This window comes from Neodiprion fabricii, chromosome 6 (assembly GCF_021155785.1).
Source record: "Neodiprion fabricii isolate iyNeoFabr1 chromosome 6, iyNeoFabr1.1, whole genome shotgun sequence".
Classification (NCBI taxonomy): domain Eukaryota; kingdom Metazoa; phylum Arthropoda; class Insecta; order Hymenoptera; family Diprionidae; genus Neodiprion; species Neodiprion fabricii.
In genome coordinates, this window is record NC_060244.1 from 5,173,423 (window position 1) to 5,196,859 (window position 23,437).

A 23,437-nucleotide genomic window follows, 5' to 3' on the forward strand; every position below is an offset into this window, starting at 1 on the left:
ACGCAAGTGGAAAAGCCTAGTTCGTGGTGCGACGCGAGCGGAGCCACGGATCAACCCCGAGACGCACGCGGCTCACGCAACCGACAGACCCACACAATCATCCCTGACTCGATCCCAGTCGTCAGCCACCGGCTCTCCGGGACGCACGTGGCTGTGGCTTCATCTTGATACACGTAATCAAGTCGTAATTACCCACTTCCTACTGTAAATACACGCACGATGTGATAAAACGTACGTCTCGGCGTTCATCGACGCACGCGGTGCTTTTTCCACTTGGTAGGATTTTTTTTTTTTTTCTCTCTCGATATTCAAATCGGATCGGATAATTATATTCCAAGGCTTAACGCGCGGTCGTATTGATTGTTTTTTTACCCCACGGCGATCAGGGGCGCGGGGATTGTTTTTTTTTTTTTTTGTTTTTTGTTCTTTCGTTTCACACTAGCGAATTTTTGACACGGTGAATTTAAACGAAAGAATAATGACGATGATTTGAGGAAATTTGTTGATTTGTTTTTTTTCGCCTTTTTCTTTTTACATCCCTTCGCCTGGCGAGTAAACGAGTTTAAAGCTTTCGAAAGCGTGTATTTTAAACTCGATTCGCGATACGCGCGCATCTTAATTGCTTTACGATTTCACGAACACGTCCTGGTTGTGATTATTTACCGACATTATCGTAGATTGTGTTGTTGGTAATGCGAGTATAATGGAGGCACCGGCTGATTGTCCGATTCATTTTAATTAACCCAACGAACCAAGCCGTCTAAAATATTGATAGTAATACACACTGGAGCAAGAGTTCTGTAAGCGTCAGCGGTACCTAATCCTTGTAACAGCTGGTAGAAACACACTATGATTTAATAAAATTTTGTGAATAATTTCACCGGGAAGCTTGTCTTCTTGTTCAAATATCGGAGGATCATATTTCGATATTAGATTGCAATAAAATAAAAATACCAAGGTTTCAGAATCTGCAGATACGTTAAACAATTTCCTATTTTTTCATACAATCCAGCTAATTAATTTATCAGCACCGCGTCCTAATGAAAACTTGAAAATTTCATATTGCTGTTCTGATTCCGCTGACAATGTTCATTTTCTTTTTGGCAACTTTGCTCTTAACTCCCGCCGTCTGGTTTGTTCTCCAAGAATAATTTTACAAGTGTTTATATTTGAGCGTGTATACATACACACTGCAACGCACTCCATTCATACAAACACCCGCATTCTCATCTAAAGTCGGGTGTATAATTATCGCACGAGTTCTGCTAACTCGACTGGCATCAAACGTCCCGCGTACCTGTGTACAATATAATCCACGATTCGCGTCGAGTCATTATCCATTCATCGAAATGACGGTTATTACACGAGTTTGTTTGTCCAAATACTGGCACAGCTTTATCAAAGTCAGATAAGCTGATTAATAATTGAGGATTCTCTACCCTTGTGACAAAAGGGATTAAGGGTGACGACAATAAAATAAACGATCCGACGATCCTGTCGCGCAATTTAAAATCGCCTGCAACAGAGGCTGAAATTTTTCTCGCGTATACTTAAATTTATATCGCGATATCCGCGAAGACGTAATTTCGCACTTACGCTGTCTGCCACGTGATGAGGTGACGAGACCGTTCTTTTGACTGAGGAAAGGGCTGCTGGGTATAAAAATTTATAAAGGGGAGCAGAAGGCGCGAAAATTCAATTACGTGTTTTTTCTTTATCTCCGTGTGTTTTTTTTTTGTTTTTTTTTCTCCTCTTCCTCCTTCGTTTTTATTCTCACTTAAGATTTTTTATCACTCGTACAGCACCCTCGCAAGGAAGAGAATTTAATCTCTCTCCTTGGAGCTTTTATGAAACTCGAGGTGAAAATTTGATCCGAATTTGGATTATCCCTATTACTTGTCGAATGAATGAACGAACGAATGAATGAACCAACGCACCTCCATTGCGCAGATACTAATTACGAGAATTATTGAAGGTCCTTGAAGCATCTTGAGTGTAGGGACTAGCTCCTCCTTTATATCCTTTCATCAATCTCCAGGATCAACATAAATTTCAAATGTGCATCGACTCGCCGGCCCCAATTTAATCATCATTTAACAGTCTTGACGTCATGCCTGTAATCAAATAACGTGTCACCCCCGTTAATCATCGTATGAATCTGAAGATTCATAAACAAATCATCAGTCATATTATTTGACGATTTGTTTAAATTTGTTTTGTTTTTGTCCAGTCTTCCTCTGACCCACAAAATATTCATCTCGTTTGAATAAATTTCTGTAATTCAACGTAACTAAGCCGAGAATGATTTCGACCGAGACTCGGTGAAGCTAAGACACAGATTTCACGCTTTTCATTGAATAAATAATCATGAAATGACGATTGACGATATTTCACTACTAATACCTCACAGTGAAAAATGAACATCGATTGAACCAAGGTTTTTCTCGCTAAATCAAAGATTCGAAACTGTAACGCCGGCCGATATTTTTCTCGAAAAAAGTGAAACGAGGTGCGTACAAAAGTAAACTCGAACCTGATAAAACGACGAAGTGATGAAGCAACGACTGTTTCGATTGTGCAAAGTGGTGACAATATAGTCGGGAATAAAGAAGAACACATGCACGAGAATGGAGAAATCGGATTCGAGCTTTTCGACGAGAATCGCCAACGCCCGGTGGGACATGGTCTACGTCCAGATACCGCTTTACTCCCTGATATTCCTCGCCGGAGTAATCGGGAACATCCTTGTGATCCTGACCCTCGTACAGCACCAGCGAATGCGGACGGTGACGAACGTCTTTCTCCTGAACCTCGCTGCCTCGGACATAATGCTCGGTGTTCTCTGCATGCCGTTCACCCTCGTCGGCGCCATCCTGAGGGACTTTGTCTTCGGCGAGGTGATGTGCAAGCTGGTACCCTACCTCCAGGGTGAGTCGGACACGTTTTTAATATTCGTTTTATCCCTCTTCCGCAAGTTGCATGCGCATTAAGCTCGCAAGCGTCGTTCGTGTTCGCTCGTACGCGTAACTGATGTATCGCAACGATACACGCCCTTCTATTTGCATACGTTGTACGCGTAACGTCACGCGGCCTCGTGTGATAACGGCGTTATTCAACCGGGCGAAAATCTCTCTGTTTCTGACTAAACGGTCGTAAAGAACGAGGCGAGATCCATCCGTCAAACAACCGCGACTCCTTATATCGCCTTTCCGGCGGTAAATCCACCCCTCAAATTCGAGATATTGTATTACACAGAGGGTGGATTTTGTCATCACGTTCCTTTTTACTCATTTTTATATCCGTACCTTCGTCAAATTTATTCGCTCTCCTGGCATTTCGGGGGGAGGGGGGATTTATGTTATCTCTTACTCTTGGGATTTAGTCGCAGTCTCGACGAAAATAATATGCGACGTATAATCGCGTGGCGGTAAACATCGTCTCAACGAAATATTAATATTCCCTAATATTTTTATATGTTATGTATATAAAAATATTATTGATACGAAATACGATGTATCATTAAACGATACGAGGATGACTTACGAACGGGTATCGTTAAAACTGAAGTGTCGCGAGAAATTTTTCTCAACTCTTACCGCATCAATCAGTATGTACGTAAGAAACGCGCTCTTCGAATTAATCTCGCGAATTGAAATTCTTTCGAGTTTGAAGCGCGGCTACAGCTGAAAGAATAAGGATCAAAAAAGGGCTGGGCAAAAGGCCTGTATGTAGACGAGGATACGTTTGGGTATGTATACGTATGTATATTCCCACGAGAGAGAACGGGATGGAAATGATATTGAAAAGTTTCGAAAGGACGCGACGGCCGCGACCTTTCTTCCACCCTTTGGATTGTGTCTATCTAGGCATGAGACTGACAGGAGCTGTACTTTTTGCCGACCCGACTAGAAAACGAGCGCTCTATTTTCCCGTTTTTTTTTTTTTTTTCAATTTCTCGACTTCTCCTTTCTCATTCTATAGTATATTTTTCTCGCAACGAGTTTACCGGGGATTTTCTCATATCGACGATGTTATTTTCAGCCTTGCCCTGTTTCAGCCTTACGCTACCTGTTCGATATCGCTCACGATTTATTCGCATACTTCTTTTACTTCAGCCAGGTACTCTACATGATCTGGAATTCGGTGCGTCCGGTATCGAAACGCGATATCTCAGCGTTGCGCTTGCGTGTGTATAAGCAAACTAGATTGGAGATGATCACGAATCGGGGAGGGATAAATCAAGCTGCCCGAGCTTTTTTCACTCTCGGGATTATTATACCGATTGATCACGAATTCCGCTCTCTTATCAGACCGAAGAACATTTTGCCCGACGATTTGGAGGAATAAGAAAATATACAGATTCGCTAACATTACGCGTAATTTTCACAAATTGGGTCTTTCCATTCCCCTGAGCAATTGGTCCGAATCCTTCCTAACTAGACGATAATGTAGGTGCAGTTCAACGATATTGAATGAATCACATATTTTCGATAAAAGCCGATCGATTCTCATACTCGAAAAAAAAATAGTACATCGCGCCGGAGTCTCCAAAGAGAATCAGAAGGAGGATTTCTAGACAATTTCTAGAGAGTGAAAAAAGAGTTCGAAATTTTTTTTAAAGAGGGGCGGACAAGAAGAGAGTCACGTTGATGAGACGGTCGGGCGGAAAATAAGCGGAGGGGGAAGTTACGGCCAGAACAGGGTCCACTTTGGGCTGAGTGCTTCTCAAGTTTCTAGACCAACACGTATGTAGCAGCACGGTGCTGATTAAACGTCGTGCCAAAAAGAAAGGGATTAATAGAGTGAGCAAAAAAAGGGTTAAGTTGGGTTAATAATAGTAACATGAAAAAGGTAAATGAAACGAGTGTCAGGAAAAGAAGAGAGGGGCAAAAAATAAATAAAAAAAAAAAAAATGAAACGAAAATGAAAACGAGAATGAAAACACACCGGACGAAAGAAGTCACCCTCTGGCAAATTGTTACCGCCGCTCGAATAAAAACTCGAAGGAGAACTGTAGCGTATGAAACAATGACGAAAGAGAATATAATAATAATAATAATAATAATGATAATAACAATAATCGTATAAATAATAACAGTAATGAGAATAACAATTCGTAGAGCTGTTCGGTAGATGTGGACCTGCAGGCGTTTCGTGACGACGCGCATAACTGTTGATCGTTCTTCCAGCGATTTAGCAATCTCTGCTGAAAGGGCGTTTTATAGGTATACCATATGGGCAGGACATGTGTGTGTGTGCGTAGGTACCTATGTTCGTATTCACGGAAAAGTAATGGAGAGACAAGCAACGTTTCGTGATATCTTTTATTACATTCGCGGAGAGAAGAGAGTAAGAGTTGCACTTAAAATAGCGCGCGTAGTTATGTGCAGAGTGAGGAAGAAATGTCCGTTCTCTACCTTGTACGTATTCACGTGGTAGGAAAATCGCAAGGAGAAGTAGGCGTGTGTAAACAAGCGAATGAATATCCTACTCGAGATCCTGGCGGTTGAGGGGAAGGAGAGGAAAAATGAAGACATCGTGGGCAAGAGGGAGGGGAGCTTCGAAATCGGAGAAACAAGCTGGCCGGCGCAAAAGCTCGTAAGCGCAAAACAAAACCATACATTACGTGTATTGTGTATGTGCGTGCACATATTTCGCGAGAGTCGAGTGGCTTCTCCTTCTTCGTCGTAAGCAGCTTCCACTCCTTCGCTGTACAAGGGTTGATATTCAAAGAGCAGAATGGACTTTACGACCCCGGCGTGCATGCGCGGTCTGAATATTCCACTCTCGATCTTCCAAGGCTTACGCTGAGGTTTCGAGGCTTCGTCTAGTAACCGAAATACCTGGGCATCCTCAGACGACCTCATAACTATGTCTGACAATGAGCCCGCCTCCTCCTCAACCTCCTCAACCTCCTCAACCTCATCGTCCGCAGAGATACCGAGGTACCGAAATTACAGATAGACCATCGTAACGTCAGCATAATTATATCACTAATCGCGATGGCGGCGATGCTTTGACGTAGTTTTCATCGTGGAACGGCCACCTCGTTAGGTACTGCGAAAATTGCCGAGATGAATATCGATTCCGTAATTTTGTAATCAATCTCTTTATTCCGGCAAACATCGAATTCTTAGATCACGATTCAACGGAACGAAGTTGAGAAGAAAAAAGATGCCAACCAACTTTTACGAATAAAGCTTTGAATTACGTAAATGTTGTGTAAGTTCCTTGCAGTTTGTTCGACATTCTGTTGAGAACAGTTGCTTGACTGTTTATTCTAGAGTGTAAATCTTAAGCACGTATAATAACTATTAGCATCATACGTATTTTCAAGCAAGTTTTCAACAGTTTTTGTACAGCGAAATCCATCGTACGCGTAAATCTTTCACAATTAAAAATCGTAGACAGTCTTACGAGTCAAAAAAAAAAAAAAAAAAATGGTACCCGCTGTTTCCGAATAAATTCAAATTTTAGGGTACGAATACTTAGGGAGAAAGTACGTCAGAAAAAATGTCCGTTTTGACGCGATAGGCTGAACCCTGATTTTATCATCAGATCTTGGGAGGTAGTCTTTTTTTTCGCAAAAACTGACCCCAGCATAAGAAGATAAAAATTTCCCAATGCCGACCCATCCGTCTTCGGTTCTTGTTTGGCCCAGACCATTTTCGATGCATAGTAAGTTGTTGGGCGGTCTTATCAGGGTGAGCTTTCAGACTGCCTTAGATTTTGCCAGTTATCTGTAATTCGGTAGGCTTTTTTTTTCTTTTCTTTTCTCTATCCGTCCCTCTCGAAGAGCCGAGCGATAAATTTTTGTCCGAAAATTGGAAGTGAATTAAATTTTTTTTATGAATTTTTTTCCAAAGCGTCACAGGGACGATGGGATTATCGCGTCGGCGGTAGGGATGTTGTCGAGCTTTCACGCGAGCTTTCGACACCCGGGGTAAAAGACGACGGAATTGAATCTGGTTTTCGAAATAATGCCCAACAGCTACGTGTGATAATAAAAGCGACACCTTGGATTTCAGGCCTTCTAAGCCACTCGAACCTCCGGCGCCACGCCCCGTCTGACCTCCACATAACCGGGGTTAAGGCCTCGCGTGAGTCCGCTTAACGAGAGAAGACAGCTAAATCTCAGGCTCGAGCCGATCTAAAGCCGAAAAAAAGAACGCGACCATCGATTCTGCGCCACAGACAGCTTGTCGAAACACCGTCTGCCCTCAGCGTACACTCTTTTCTCTCTCTCTTTCTCTCTCTCTCTCTCTCTCTCTCTCTCTCTCCTTGATTACACATCCCTTTATAACACCGCAGATTAAGGGCTCATCGAACTTATACAAGTGCACAAGCAACACGTTTGACAGTTGCGAAGGTGAAAGCCATCGGCGAAAGAAAGCAAGTAAGACGTAGACGGTGAGAAATCGGAGAGGGATGAAATAATTAATCGAAGGTGCGGAGAGTGAATTAATCGATCGGTGTCCTTGTCCCGAAATCGCCTCGAGATCAATTCCCGAAGGTACGAAGGAAACGCTGAAAATCATTGCAATATTGCCGTCGTCGAAAAAAGCTTCGTGAATTAGCGAAAGCCATGCAGCTCGAGAGTCGAAATTCGTCCGCGACTCGTTATTCCATCGAATTAAATACGTCACTTTCGTATCAATTTTCGTCTGTTATTATCTGTTATTTATCGTCCATCACCGCGTTTGATTTTCAAAATACCGGCTTTTTATTTAACCTTGAAAGCGTTCACCGCAGGCTCGAAGCCAACTAGCTTAGGTATGAGGGGATAATTCAGGGCGCACATAGTTCGGTTTGGTATCCAACGGGACACGGGGGATAAAGCCGATGCCACGGCGTAACTAAGGGGCCCCCGAGCTATTGAATAAAACAAACGCGCTAGAATCATTCCTTGGCGTGACTCTGCAAACAGAAGATTCGAGCTTCGGGACGCCTCGACGGCACCGTAACTACTTGCGGTTTCGGAAGTCTGAGCGTGTTGTTTTTTGTTTTTTTTTCTTTTTTATTTTTTATTTATTTTTCACTTTCCCTTTATTCCGTTTTATTGATATTGAAAAAACGCCCCGCCGTGCTTGACGGAATTTGCAAAACCTCCACGGAGTTCAGACACAAGAGGCCGGCGTTGCTCAACACAGCAACCAGCCATTTATGCCCCTGGGAGAGTAAAATGTTTGCTCAAAGAATTGGTTCGGCTAATTCCTATTCAAATATTTTCCATTTCCCCGGCATCTTCCTCTTTTTTTTATCATATCCATAGACCGCGTACGATAAACAAAATTACGAATGATTGTTGATTTTCTTGAAGAAGAAGAAGAAAAAGAAGAAGAAACCGTAGGAGGGGGAAAAGAAAATTTTCTTTCAAATCGCAAACCGCAAACTCACAACTTATTTGTTTATTTATTTTCGTTTTTTCAAAGTTTTATTTAGCGTGGATTCAAAAAATTCAATTCCACAAACAGGTTTACCTTCGTTTCTTGTTTATTTTTTTATTCCTCGGCGTGTTTGCGGTACGAGAATTTCTAATTCCGCAAAAATTCCGAATATCATGTACTCCATTCCGGACGCGGTGTGTCCCGGCAAAGATACCTCGGATTTTGCAATTATTGCGATATTCAAGCACGCGGTTATATTTGAAGAGCGAGCGGAGAATCCTCGTAATGATGATAAAAAATGTAAAATCCGTTTACACGTATCCACCGGATCTTTTTTTTCTTCTCTCTCTCTCTCTCTCTCAGCCCACGCTTTATAAATCTGCTTGTTCGTCCCACTGGTATAATACAGAGGGTTGTTTAAACAAGTTTGAAAATGTTCCCAAAGGTTGTTTCCAGAGCCACCGAGCCCGTAAACTCTTGCCCGAAAACTTAGCTACAAGATAATATATATTTCAACAAAATTAATCCGTTTGAGTCCATTAGACTCACGCTCGCCTCGAGGAAAGGGCTAATATATAACCCCGGTTTAAAGGGGAGCCCCCTTTTGTTGTTTTATACGTGCTAATTCACAAACGTGTGTACGTTGTATAATACAAAGAGAGACATTTTCGGTAAACCGACTCAAACAACAATTATTCTCGGGGGGGGGGATATGAAAATTACTTGAATAAATTTCATCCAACCTCGAGCCGATTAAGTCGGCCGATCACGCACTTCGTTTCTCGCGTTTCGTTGCTTCCACTATGACATACTTATGACCCTTCATTTTCGAAGTATTCACCTCGAGATGGTCAGACCTAATTATCATTCGCACACGGCCTCGCCGATATTACGGACGCAGCCAATTAGTTATCAGTGGACCTCAGGCCTAATCTTCTCGTTTATTAACTCAGACCCGAGGGGCTGAAAGCGACCTACCGCAATTCCCAGGGTCTTATATATATATATAAGGACCGCGAGTATGAGAGCTCAAATCGGGGGTAGGGGAGGTCGTGGAGCTTCTCGACTTCATCGGGGTCAATTTCCACTCGACCTTATCACCGGGGATTTCTCTACCCGGCAGTTTGTTGCCCGGAGGCAAACTGCGCTGTTCAAATTAGCCCTGGGGGGATCAGGCTGCAAGCAAACAGCAGACGCCCTTTGAGTACCGGATTCGTCTGACGAAGCACGACTCTAGGTTTGCCCCGTCGCAAATCCGGCTTAACCACATGATGACCCGTATTTCGGATCGGATCAGGGAGTTATACGTATATGCGCGATATGTGTGTCAAGTATAAGTATATATATATATATATATATATATATACGATATACATATATAATAGCACTCGGTCATCTCGGCAAACCTCTAATAATCGAACCCCATTTTTCTGCCTCTATGATTCGACAGGGTCGGTTACTCATTAGCTGGAAATGGCGAGATAACCGCCGCGCCGTTTATATAAGGGCCTAAACTTTGACTTCGCGGTGTCGAGGTGGTCTTATCGCAACGTGTGCAGCGTTCAAGTGGCCTGATTTCCCGTGAGATATCATCCCTCGCATTCTTCCACACACACACACACACACACACACACACAGATCCAGGATGCCCCCGTGACCACCTGTTATGCCTTAGTTCTCGTCCTCGACTTCCTCAGACCGACTTTTGCGTCCTATCGACACTTATTCCCAGCCTCGAGCAGTACGTCTCGAGTTATATATCGCAAGACACACACGTATACCAGCTCTCTCACGCAAGAACGAACTAATTTAGCGATCGTTAGGACTTCGGGCTGTGGAAAAATTCCCAGACTCGTCGTTCTTTCCTTCGGCGGGTATAAGTTGAAGGACGCGCGTTTTCGAGCTCGGTATTTTCGAACCACTTGATGATAAATATTGCATGAAAATGGAGAGGGGAAAAAAAATAATATAAATAAATAAATAAATAAATAAATGAATGAATGATTGAAAATGAGAAACATCCGATTGTGCTCAGGGTGGGTAGAAAACTCGTACGCGACGTCAACCCCGCGAATCTATTTTCCCCGGGAGATTGATCCGCGTTGCAATTAAGGGCCGCGTTTAGTGCTCGGTATGTCTAGGCGCTTACCTAACGCGGAGATAACAGAGTGGTACAAGGTATGTGGGTACATACCAACCCGTGAAGTCGGCGCTATACGCTCGGTAGGAAGTTAATCTCTCGCGCTCTATAAGCCGCGTCTGACGTGGTAAGAATGCCTCGTAATTATTCCGACCAAGTTTTGAAGCTTTCGGCGAAGTTCTCTGCGTAATCCAAAAGCTCCTATCTATCTATCTCCCTCTCTCCCTGCTCAGCTTTGTGCCGTGGAAATCGTGCTGCCATTTGCACGCTAGAGCTCGCGTATATACCGACTTTCTTCGGCCTGACTAATTGCACCCGTAATTGAGAAGTTGCTCGCTCGTTTCTATTCACTTTCGTCCACGGCGGGCCGCCGTTAAAGGCTTCGCCGTATTGTAGTTTTCTGCACCGAAAACTTGCCTGCCATGTCGAAGAAACCTGCGGACGTCGGCACGTACGCGAACTTTGCGCAGAGTTGGTGACTTTGGGTGAATATTCATCGAGCCCCGCCTCCGAGCTTTTGCTTTTGGGAAAATCGATCAAGGATCGGGAATTTATCGAAGCTTTCAGGTGAAATCCTTCCGCCAGGAAACAAGCAATTAGTTCTACCACTCGTCGACACTCGTTGCGACCCTTTTCCGTGGGACAATGAGATTTCTTTTCCTTCCGAAATGAGAACGGGAGGGGAAGAAAATGAGAAAAGGATTGCAATAAATTTCGTTTGAACCTGGTATCGAAATTTTTCTCTTCGTCTTATCGGGAAATTGGAGCGTTGCTTGTTTCGTCTTTCAATTACCTCGGATACGAATCTCGGAAAATAAAGTTTAATATCCGTGTACTGAGGATTCTGTTAAGACGAAAAGAAAACGAGATAAAAGAAGGAAATATCAAAGTAAATTCTAACGCGTTAAAGATACGGACTGTTGAACGTCAAAGTACCCTATTATTCTAAAAAAAAAAAAAAACCCCCCACCTCTTCAATCGCGCCGAAAGCGTAGAAAATAACTGAACCCTTATTATACAGAGGCTGTAGTTTAACGACTTTTTACTGCAGCGTTAAAGTGAAAGAATAAATGATTTTAACGGCAACCATTCGGTTCAAAGTCTATATAAAAAGAACATTAAAATAAGGGATGGAAAAAAAAACATTGACACTGCTCGCGAAGTCAAATCAATCTTCCATTTTACGACGCGAAACTTTCCGCTGAATATTATCCGAAAAGAAAACCAGCCCATTTTAGTTTGCCAATCTGCAGTCGATATTCCGATCGAGATAATTTATTTCCCATTTATATCCTCACATCAGTATCTTGCAAATGTAAATAATCTATGAGAGGATATTTTTCTTGCACAATGTATTCCATAAATGGATTTATCCCGATACGCTTCAGGCAGAATCGTGCTGACTGTTTAAAAATGCGGGATCAGCGCCGGAAGCAGCCGGAAGTCTATTTTTTATTCAATTTTCTCGTGTTCTTTACATTATTTTCACCACAGCGACCGAGTTAACTCTCGGAAAAAGTAGCAAGACGTGTTTTATCCTCATTTTTGTTCGTTATTCCGTAACCACTTACCATCGGCATTTCCAAGGCTTGTCAACTTCCGGTGACAAGGGAACGTCATTTCCTTGGTACTCGCGGAGCGAGCCCAAAGCTACGCATTATACATTATATATTTATACGTCCCTGACCTGCGGGGATAATTCTTCGGTCGTGTTATTTTTCAGAGCTCTCTCGGTTGTTTTTTTTTTTTTTTTTTTCTCTTCCCTCCCGCTTCTCTTCCACCGCGAGAGGGAATTAAGGAATCGACGTCCCCTCGCATTAATATTAAAGCTCTAGGAAGGTAAAAATTGCAAGTACAACTCGCCAGTTAACGTACACGTATAAATACAGTGTTGCGAACTTCCTAATTAGGCAATTTTTTGTTTTTCTTTTCTTTTTTTTTTTTATACACCCCGGCAACTTTGTCCTCCCGCATCGCTCAAGCTAATGCCAACGCTAATGCAACTTCAATATAATACAACTCCAAGTTTCGAACGGGGCGTATAAACTTCCCTCGAAAGCGTCTCGCGTCTCGAGACTCTGCAACGGCTCTTCGCCACCTGCCGCCAATCTCGCACCCATACATAGGACACCGTGTAATATCGAGCCAAAATTTGGGAAGATTTCAGGGGACTGGGAGGGGGGGAGAAATATGTCAACCCCGTTGACGACGATAAAAAATTCACGAGGCACCGATTCTTTAAGCCTTATTCACACGTCGGGGGCCCGTCTTTCCGCTTTACGATTCCACCGACTGCAGGGGCGGCTGATTCTCGATTATACCCAAGCGTGAGGTATTCGCCGATTTTCACCCCATTAAATAACCGTCGCTGCTGGATGCAAAGCCAGACGATGAGTTACCGTTTTCAGACTAACCCGTGCAACGGCTGATCCTCACCTCAGTTTTCGCCTCGCAATTTGAGCTGAGTGTTGCCCGACTCAAAGTTTGCGAAACTAAATTAATATATTATTTTATTAAATTCCAACCCCAGGCAAATTCTACCGTCGTTTCATCTCCCTTCCTTGAGGGAATTTCAAACGGCTTGGCGAGGCGGATTGCAAGCTCGCGTTTCGATACGGCTGGAACTGCAGAAGTCGACGCGACGCGCCCCGTTTTTCTACCCTCAAATTACCGTCGTGAGAACCGTGCCGGTAATGAATTTAACCGAGCAACGTGACCCGTGTCCGTAGGATCTTGATGGGAGGAATTAAATCTACCAAATTTTGGAACTGCAATGTTACGCAATAAGACGAATGCGGGGTAATTAGAAAGGCAACGGGAGCGAAGTTGCTTCCGGTTTTATTTATCGTTGTACGTTGGAAGTACGTTGGAAGAATTTTCTTAAAACCTCCGAGTGAAACGAAATTTCACCGAACAAACTTCGTTCGATCTGTTTTCCTTTGGTCAGCAATCGCGGAGGTGATAAAATACAAATCGTTTGATCGAGCTTCTACGCTATTGGAAAGCCGAGCTTTCAAATGTCACTGTAGAATTTGAATAATAAAACGACAACATTACACAGGCTGCCAACCAGATTGCCACCCCTTGTATATTTGCACTACATATTTTTTATATGCCTGCAGCTTTATTATGCATATACATATTATACATAAACGTGTACAAGCAATATCAATATTTGCTTAGGTATTTGTTTGTTTATTTTATTTTTTTTTTCCCGTTTTTTCTCCAGACCATTTTTCCCTCCGTGCATATTTGCGAGAATGCGTATAACGCGAGAAGGGCTTTTGAAATAATAATCAATTCGTGCACGCCAAGTGAGAAAAGATTTTATACGTACCTGTATAAAGTCTGATGCGATCGTAAATTCGCGATCAAACAGCAATTGATCTCTCGAATTTCACACCGTTCGGTGCCAGGGTATAAAAATTTAATTTCGTCGATCGCGTCTGCTCTCTAATTCTCACCCGTAATTTTCATAATTCGAGTCTGCTGATTGTGAGATCTGATCTCCAAAAAATGGGCTGGCTTCGTATACGTATGTATATACACGGATTGTACGTAACATCGACCAAGGCAGTGTTACTTTTCAATATTTTTTTTTTTTTTTGTCCGATCTTCTCCTATAAATTCGAAACCTCCGCGCTTTACGTCTGATCAAATCCAATCGCGTCTCCCTTATCTATGCGTAGCTACTTATGGCGTGATATTTCTTCTCTGAGAGAAGCTCTCTCTCTCTCTTTTTTCAAAGTGCAAGAATATGTATATATCCTCGCCCCATTTTCCTCTCACGTCTCAAGGTGACACACGATAACACACACGCACAGTATCTTTTTCTCTCTGCCCCTCCTAATTTTCTTAAGATTCCATCCAATTCATATATTTGAATAATTTTCCTATCGCGTTACCAGGAGCTTCCAACTTCGCAGCGTTGAATTCTCACGTCGCGTCGCGGGAAAAGGCACCTGCTGCCTTTTCTTGGTGAAAATTCAAAGTGAATGTTGAACCCTTTTGAAGACTCGTCCTAGCTGTTTAACTTAAACGAGATCAATTAGAGGAAAAGCGAGAAAGAAAGAACCAAGAAAGAAACTATATTCACATAATTAATTGGTTTCTCGTTTTCATTCAAATTTTCAATCCAACGGCCGACGCGTCTGTAAAAAAAAAAAAAAAAAAAAAATCAAGGCAGAATACGCTCCAACGCCAGTGAATTTTCCATAAAAATACATACAACGTCTCCTACTCTACATGTAATAATACGCGGTGTTTATGCATACGAGTATGTGGCAATGTTACAGGCATGTATGGCTCAGACACACGTGGCGCAAGGTTTCATATCGTAAATTTTCCAAGCTTTGGCAGCGATTCGGCAGCTTCTCATACCAGGATCTCGTGAGACTTTTCAGGGAGAATGATTTGCCGATCGCGTAAACGTGACCCGGTGCGAAATACGTTCGGGCACGTGGATCGAATGGGGCAAAACTACCATCCGAACCGAGCATAATGCATCGACACATCGCGAACAAACCCGGACCCCGAATAACCGAAGAAACCAGCCGCGAAAAATACCAAGGCCGTAAATATACGGACATTGATCTATCGCGGTTAAGAAACGGAGGAATTTTGTTTCTTCCCCCCGTCTAAGGATCGGTGTGACGCCAAATTAAATTGAAAGAAGAAACGACCAGGGAATGGAAATGAAAACAATTTTATCATATTCTTTGTGTGTGTTTTTTTTTTTCAATCTCCTTTTTCTGCCCGTTTCAAGACACTCGATTGATCACGTGATAATATATTCTTACCGCACCGGGAGGAATTTTTCATAATAGAAATTTCAACCGATTTGCTATTCTTAATCGTTTCATCGATCTTTCGAATATTGTAACACATTTACGTACCTGCATACACTGCCGAGCTATGAAAATTTCTTGTGCGAATTTTGTGATTGCGATGCACGGCTGCCCTTCGAAGACCTTGTACTTTTTTTTTTCGCTCTATACGATTGCAGCCTGCAATTATTCATCTCTGGGCAAAAAACGCGTGACGACGAGCTTACGTGTAATGGAGAAATTCTGAAAAAACCCCCGTCGTATTTTTCTCCATATGACAGAAAATCTGTCCTTCGGTGTTAAATAATGAATTTTCCGAATGTTTCTATGTGCCATTTTTTATTTTATTTTATTTTTTTCTTGCTGTTTTTTTTTCCATTTTTCTTTTTTTATGCAAACAACTCTAGCTGCATGCGTTGGGCATAATCGTACGAAGGCGGTTCTTGTCTCGACTGACATATGACGCATTCTCGTTATCAAAAGAGTAAAAAAGCCACGGATGATCAAGCGCGTGAAACGTGACCCTAATTACGAAAGGTCAGAGAAAATTTTTCTAAAGTACCAGATACTCGTCAAATTGCACGTTGATCGAACGACGTATAAAAATCGTAATAACCTCTTTCTCGCCTTTACTTTGAAAGTTTTCTCGTTTTCGTCCCATCTCATTCCTTGGCATATTGTCCCATTCTTCGGTGGATAAAAACGTGTCAAGAATTTCGATATAAGCAATCAACGTCTCTGATAGAGCGTCTCAATTTCGGGAAACAATTAGACCATAGACGAAGCTAACCCGAGCAAGACTTTTTTTGATGAAGCCAAGTGAGAGAGAAAGAAAAATAAGGACAAACAGATGTAGAAAAAAAAAAAATGGAATCCATCAGGACGTAATTCATTTACCTGTGTATTCCTTAGTTATTTTTCAGTCGTCGGTTTTTCTGCCTCGCATTTTATGGCTTACGCATTCGCGTGTAAATATCGAGAAAAGTTCTGGCAGCTCTTATCAAGAGCCCATTGTGGTCCCGTGAAGATAATACATACACCTTCGCGTATACGTATAAATAATCGTGCAAAAAACGAGCGGGACGAAAAAAAAAAAAAATTTCTCATCAGCCGTCGACAGAGGCAAACCTAATGACAAGAAAAAATAGTAGACTATTAATTTTTTTATCCGAAGAAACGAAAGAGTCCCAAACTTTTCTTTGCCATCTGTATTACAGGTACGTGGGCAGGTATTACTATACGCATCACGAGACTAATACGCGACAAGTTTTTGAATAAATTTTCGTAGAGTTTATAACTCCTAAAGAGCGATACGATAGAAATGGAGAAACGTAGGGGAATAAACCGGTCGATACAAACTACAGGGATAAAAGCCCGAAGAGTGCGTCTCCTTTTTCGTCCATTAAACCCCCCGAGACTCGGTGCAGTGAAAACTATCTGCACTTTCCTTTCCGCGGGTTTGGATTATCGGATTCCGAGTCTCGTCAGGGAGGGAGAGAGAGAGAAACAGAGAGGTGGGAAAATACTCCGTCGGAGAAAGCAAAGTTTCCTAATCGCGAGTTGGAACACGTGCCTGACCTTTGACAAGGGAGTTACCTCGTATACTTCGTTACTCGGTTAGCCCCGGATTTCCGCGGCACTTCCGACGCCATATGCAGTCGAGTGAAACCTCCCCGCGACTAATACACACCTCTGTATGCGGTTTTCGAAGGGGCTGCAGCGCAAGCTCCGGCAAATTTTATTCCTCCGGCGCGGCGAGCTTTTATCGCCCCGCACAGGTATAAGTATGCAATGCACCCGTCATCCCTCGGCCGCGGCCACTCTCCGCGATATTATTCTTCTTCCTTTCTCCCCTCCTCTCGTCTCCTACGAAATCAGCATATTCTCTCACGTCTCATATATCCGCGATGTGTTTCAGCCTGCACGGTGTCCGTCTCCGCCTGGACCCTCGTCGCCATTTCCGTCGAGCGTTACTACGCCATATGTCATCCACTGAGATCACGTCGGTGGCAGACCTTGTCCCACTCCTACCGTCTCATCGCCGTCATCTGGACCGGAAGCCTTATTCTCATGTCGCCGATAGCCGTACTCAGCGAGCTCAAACCTACCAGCAACGGTGAGTAGCTGTTTTTCGTTTCACCCTCGCCCGGCCGATTGATCACGGCCGGATTGTTTATTCGAGTCACATTCCTCGGGGTTTCTCCCGGGGTTTAGGGCTGTATCCGTGCATTGCGGTCGAGTGAAATCATATCGCGCGGTTCGGTTCGGTTCGATGTTATCTCGAATTCCCGGGGAAGTTACCTTGGAAAGTAGGGCGCGACATATGGCGGGAATCGTAGATGGAGAAAGGGAGAAAGTGAATGGCGTAAGCCGGTTGAGTGAGTGCTGCAGGATTTCTCTCGGTTGAAGGGGAAAACTTTTCCGGGATAAGGGTGCGGAATAAGTCCCGTGAGCGAGGCCTGCACCAGAAACTCGAAATCTTAATACGATGACAGCGCGGCAACTCCGCGGTACTTTCGTAAGCGAGAATCAAAAGTTATTGTTTTTCACCCGTCGCGCACCCACCCTTGCACCCGCACCCCGGGTCTATAATTCATGAAACTGTCGCAGCCGACTCCGGCGGCGTTTCATTCCCATCGCAAGACTCGTTCGAGCGGCCCCTTGCCTCTAATCCATTAGAGACTCCTATTTTCAACTCTGCCAATTATCCGCGAGCCTTCAGCGTCCCTTCTATCCATCCAACGAAAGCTGCGCGGCTCTGCGCGAGCGCAATAAATGATCATCACTTCGCTCGTTTCCTTCTTGATTAACCGTCTCATTCTTCTTCGGCTTTCTTGCACCGACTTTCTTCCACTAGCTAATCTTTTTCTGTTCAATTAACCGAGTATAGGGTAAATAAAATCGCGAACGAGCTAATTCTTCGAGACAATCTAAACCCCCCCCCGGCGAATAATCGATCGATGTATGCCTTGTGATTGTTACAATCAATACAAAAACACCTGATACAATTAACTATCACAGCACGCGAATATCAGATTCTATGCGACGAAGCACGAGACAAAAGAGCTCGCTCGACTTAACGGTCAAAAGGTTAAAGGGACGCCGAGTAATGATCTAGGTATCAAATTAATTAAACGACTGATTATAACAGGCGTCGAGGGGCGTAATTAAGGCCTAATTAAACGACTCGGAAAGTGGGATACGTATAGTGGTCTCAAATGCGTGCGGAGACCGGCGAGGAATATGTCCGACACGTGATCCGCGCTAGCTAATTTCGCAAATGAATTAACGGATGTTACCCGTTACACGCTGCTAATGCGAACACGCGTTTCGCGTGCGTTTGAAGATGCGAAAAATAGCGGGGGTTTGCGGAGGGTTTCGGTAGAGTGGGAAAAAGCTCCGGCAGGAACTGTGCCGGGTTGAGAGTATCATACGTCAGAGTTAGAAGGTGTCAGACTTGCCGGAAGCTCGGCGGCGTATCCGGCCGGGGACCACTTTCTCTTGAAACGTATACCTTCTGTATTTCTTCACCTCCGTTTCCCTCCTTCACCTTGTTTTTGCGACACGTTTTACGACGAAATTTATACACACGAAAAGTCAGCGATGTTCCATCACCGTGCAAGCTGCTTTTGCGCATCGGTGAGGAGGAAATTATGCTTTCACTTCGGTTGATTTAGCTCGCCGATCGTTCGCGTGACGGACAAAGGACTTTGGCGTACCATTGTCTTTCGCACACCGAACCCATCCGGCCGCTGCCCGAGTCCTGACAAAATGGCGATAAAAGCTCGCCTCGAAAAACCTTTGACGGCTTGACGGAGTGCCTTCTATCCTTTTGACGTTGGGAAATTGTTTTCTCATCAGATTTTCACTGTGCTTCTATTTTATTTATTTTTTATATATAATATATATATATATTATATACGTACACGCAATCTTGCTCTTAGCGTCGATGCGCGGATGCTGATACAGAATTCAAGGTAATTCGTCGATAAAAAAAAACATGCAGCTGTAATCGATCGAGCATTCAAATTTTTTCCAAGCAAGCTGGTCGGTATTTTCAGATAGTGTTTATATTATAGCGTCGAAACTTTGCTCTGTAGAATGACTCGGAGTGATCAATTTTTCGGTGAAATTAAGCGAACGCCGAGACGAGTTTCTCTTGTTTCAGAACTTATCGAGAAATCTTATCAGATAATTAAGAAACATCAATTTTCAGTCTCGGTGTAATAACGGCGCGGAAAAGGTTTAATTTTTTTTCTCCTGCTACTCTACGAAGATAATGAAAAAAAAGAAAAAAAAAGAAAGAAAGAAAAAATAAAAGTCTCGTTTGTAACTCTCGGTTTTCGAGCGAACGGCGTTTTTTTTTATCTAGGCTGGAAATCCGCGTGTATAAATCACCGACGTATCTTGCGGCATGTGTCATATCACGTCGTTCCACCTCAGCCTCAAAAATTGACTGAAATATTAACGGTGATCGGATCGGGTGTCCGGCAACCCTTCAAAAAATTCCCGGGATTTTCATTCCCCCGTGGTTTCGTCGGTTCGATCACCCTCTCGCGTATCACGCGGTTAGCGATGATTTTTTCCATTCCCATCAAGGTTATAAGTCTGGAACGTCGTTTCATCTCTGCGGGAAGAAGAGTAGGTACCTGTAATAGCGACGGGGGGAAGTAGGAAGGGGGAAAGAAGCGTCGGATGAATATCGGCCCAGATTTGATCCCTCTCTTATATTCCACCTCGCAATCTTCACCCCCGAGCTGTTTCCTTTTCTCATTGTATTTCTTCTTTCTTCCTCTTTTTTTTTTTTCCTCCTTGCACTTCTGTTTTTTTTCTTTTTTCTTTGCTCCCTCTCTCTCTCTCTCTCTCTCTCTCTCTCTCTCTCTCTCTCTCTCTCTCTTCTGTCCCGCTTCTCGACGCGGTCGGAAAAGATGCTCGGAATTGCTATGACGCGACTCTGTCACTCGACCTCCGTCACGATTTAAGAGCTCGAACAGAATGGACGAGGGGTTGCGGTGAACAGAAAGGAATGACCGCGTGTATCCCGTTATCGCCAGCACCCCGCTGGCTTTCTGCGACAATCAGCGCCTTCTGCTGGTGGCATTTTGCCATTTCAGGTCCGACCTGCTGGCTCGTATTATACCAAAGAAAGAAAGGATCACCCAAATCGGGGTTATCTCGTCTGCCTCGTAACACCGACTATAATTCTTCGCGGGGTGAAAAAAATTGTCCACTAAAAAAAAGTTGCTAGAAACTTGCGTTAAACGCTGCTAGGTATAAATCAGACAGCAGCCCGTACTTTTCTCCGGGCTTCTTTTAAAGTCGCGTTCGTCAAACTGTCGAGATTGAACGACGAGATTTCATCCCCCGGCTAATTTGAAACCCGCCCCGTTATGATTCGTTGATCATTTTTTACTACGGCGGGAGAAAAATTGAGAATTTCTTGTGAAAATAAACGCAACGAATATACCCGTTCTTGAATCGGTTTTCCGCAGGCACTGATCACCGCTTCTTTCTCCCGTTTCTTGTTCCCAGGGCACCAAAAATGCAGGGAGAACTGGCCCGGTCACGGGGAATACGAAAAGGCCTACAACCTGATCCTCGATGCCGTCTTGCTAATTTTTCCGCTCATCATCCTGGTCACGACTTACACCCTCATCACCATCACTCTTCAGAGCAGCGTTGACCCGACGGTGGTCAGGCATTCAGGTTTGCGAACAGATACTGACAATATATTACCTCGCTTCCTTTTCCTCCGCGGAGCAGCGTGTAAAAATGAAAATCAGGGCGGATTATTATTTTTTATTTTTTCCACTCTTCCCCCATAAATTTATCCCCAATAATTCATTCGAGTTTTGGGTGAATTTTAATGCCCGCGATATATTACAACTCGTATATCATCTGTCGCGATACTGCGGCGACGTTCTTAGATATATATATATATTCGTTCCGCGATCTTGAACTCGGAAATTCGTAATTCACTTTGGGAATAATTTTGTAAGCCGGAAAATTAGCGGTCGAGTTCAACCTCGTAATGTATTACGAAAATATTATTACGTATGCGGAATTGTCGAGAGCTTCGTTCGTCGTTTCGTGATTAATTAATTTACTCTTTGTGGCTTAATTATCTGGCCAAAGTTTAATCGTATCTTTGTGCATAATTTGCGGCACGGTTTTACGCGAAAATCTTTTCGCCGACAGACGAGGGTCAAAAATGTCTGCACGCTTATTATTCTTACGTCAACGGATTAGTAAAACAAGTTTGCCGCCTAAGGCGAGCGGTTTTTACTCCCGAGATATTCGCCGGCGGAATTGATCTTAGTTATAAATTTGAATATGCGAGATGAAGCTTATGGTAGTTTTATTGAAACTATTTTTATCTCGTCTGACTTTTAGATTCTCGCTATGTTATATCACTCCACCCTGTTCATGTCTTCGCAATGAAAAAAAATACGTTAATTTAACATAACAAGTATATATAACACAGTCCTTAACTGTTGTTTCATTTTTAATTTTTTTTTCTTTATATTTACTAAATAAAGACTCGACGATTCAAGCGTGAGTGAAAATTAGTGAAGAATTGTCAAACGTTGCCCTAATTTATTTTTCGGTATTATAATCACAACCGATCAACACGATGAACAAATTTTCATTTGTTACAATTGCCGCGGAAAATTATCGTTAAACGAGTATCGTTGGAACAACGGTTTGAACACTGTTCGACTCACAAGAAAACGTGGTGCTTGAATAACTATTCGGTGTCATCGCAGTTGTGTAGAATAAATTTTCTGGCATTTTGTTGCAACATCGCCGTCGGTCCGTTTGATCTACGAGAATTTAATCAGTTTATCAGAACCTCGTGATCGACTTGTCGTTGCACCGAGATCAATTCGTTGCAATGGCTTCAAGAAAACGCTTTTTTCGATTCAAGTAACTAACCGGCGATTTCCTTCGAAACGGTGATTTCAGCGGCAAACGGCTCGGTGGTTTCGGAGGTTTACCTGGGATCGCGGGGCGATACGTTGACGCGTTGTTCCTTGAGGACCTTGGACAGGACGCCGTCGTCCCGACGGAGTTTGCGTCTCGTCGCGAAGTCGTCGGTGGGCGGAATGAAGCCGTGGGACGATCAGGGCGAGGCGTCGCAGCGTTCGACTCGGGGCCGTTCGGCGATGCTGAAGCGGAAACGGAAGCGACGGATAGTCGAGATGCTCTGCGTCGTGGTCCTCGAGTTCTTCCTGTTCTGGACGCCGCTCTACGTGATAAACACCGTCGCTCTCTTCAGCCCCGACGCCCTTTACGACGGCCTGAACCCGACCTGGATAAGCTACTTCCACCTCTTGGCGTTCTGCAGCTCATGCTGCAACCCGATAACCTACTGCTTCATGAGCAGCGGATTCCGCAAGAGTTTTTCCGGACTTTTCACCGGCTGCTGCAGCCGGGCTTGCGGCTGTCGAAAACGAGCCGAAGGCCGGTACAGAGAGCCTCCGTAGATCGCGGAGGATTTTGTCGATTTTATTCTACCTGGATGACCGGGAATCGGCGATCAATTTGTCCCGCGTATCGCGCTAAACGCAAGACGATGCATAATTAATCGCTCGAAAATGCCCGAATGGGACGGTGGAAAATCACTCGTTGTTTCACAACGCCGAGAGGCACGCGAGAGGCGGAATTTGAGTCAGCCGCCGATTGTTAAAAATCGGCCAGCTAACCGATCGAGGGGTACGCGTCTGATACGCGGGACGAATGAATAACAATTCGACTATATACGAATTATCTTTTGTACAATGTAATTTCAATACAGTCCGCTTGGCTCGTGAAAATTACAAACGGCTTCGCGTTTAACATCGATTATTTATTTCATAATATATTACGTCGCAAGCTGTAAATTAAGCGATGCCGCAAGTCGAAGATCGATCTTTACGCTTCCTTCGTTTCACTTAAAAGTTATCTTAACACGTCTGTACGTATTTGTTTAACGTGTGAATACAATTAGACCGAATCGATCGTCCACTCGCCGCATTAAATAATCAATCGTCACTTGTTTAGTGCTACAATAAATTAACGTGTAACGAAACGATATGTTTTTT

General features: G+C 43.6%; 1 protein-coding gene across 4 annotated transcripts; it reads left to right on the forward strand.

Moving 5' to 3' along the window:
- Positions 1–124: 124 nt before the first annotated feature.
- LOC124185892 (cholecystokinin receptor-like) lies at positions 125–23,424 on the forward strand. Of its 4 annotated transcripts, none has more exons than XM_046577136.1 (5): positions 125–173; positions 2,231–2,928; positions 17,272–17,469; positions 20,886–21,059; positions 22,320–23,424. In XM_046577136.1, the coding sequence occupies exons 2-5, from the start codon at positions 2,628–2,630 to the stop codon at positions 22,838–22,840; spliced, it is 1,194 nt and encodes a 397-aa protein (XP_046433092.1). In that variant the 5' UTR covers positions 125–173; positions 2,231–2,627; the 3' UTR covers positions 22,841–23,424. The 4 variants fall into 4 exon arrangements, with proteins under 4 accessions (XP_046433092.1, XP_046433094.1, XP_046433091.1 ...); XM_046577138.1 differs by having other exon boundaries at positions 128–173; positions 2,411–2,928; XM_046577135.1 differs by having other exon boundaries at positions 134–184.
- Positions 23,425–23,437: the final 13 nt, after the last annotated feature.

Bases quoted from the DNA above. Each gene is read 5' to 3' on its own strand.
- LOC124185892 (XM_046577136.1), top strand. From the start codon at position 2,628: ATGGAGAAATCGGATTCGAGCTTTTCGACGAGAATCGCCAACGCCCGG. The intron at 17,470-20,885 runs GTGAGTAGCTGT...TCTTGTTCCCAG, and splicing joins GCTCAAACCTACCAGCAACG to GGCACCAAAAATGCAGGGAG. The intron at 21,060-22,319 runs GTTTGCGAACAG...CGGTGATTTCAG, and splicing joins GACGGTGGTCAGGCATTCAG to CGGCAAACGGCTCGGTGGTT.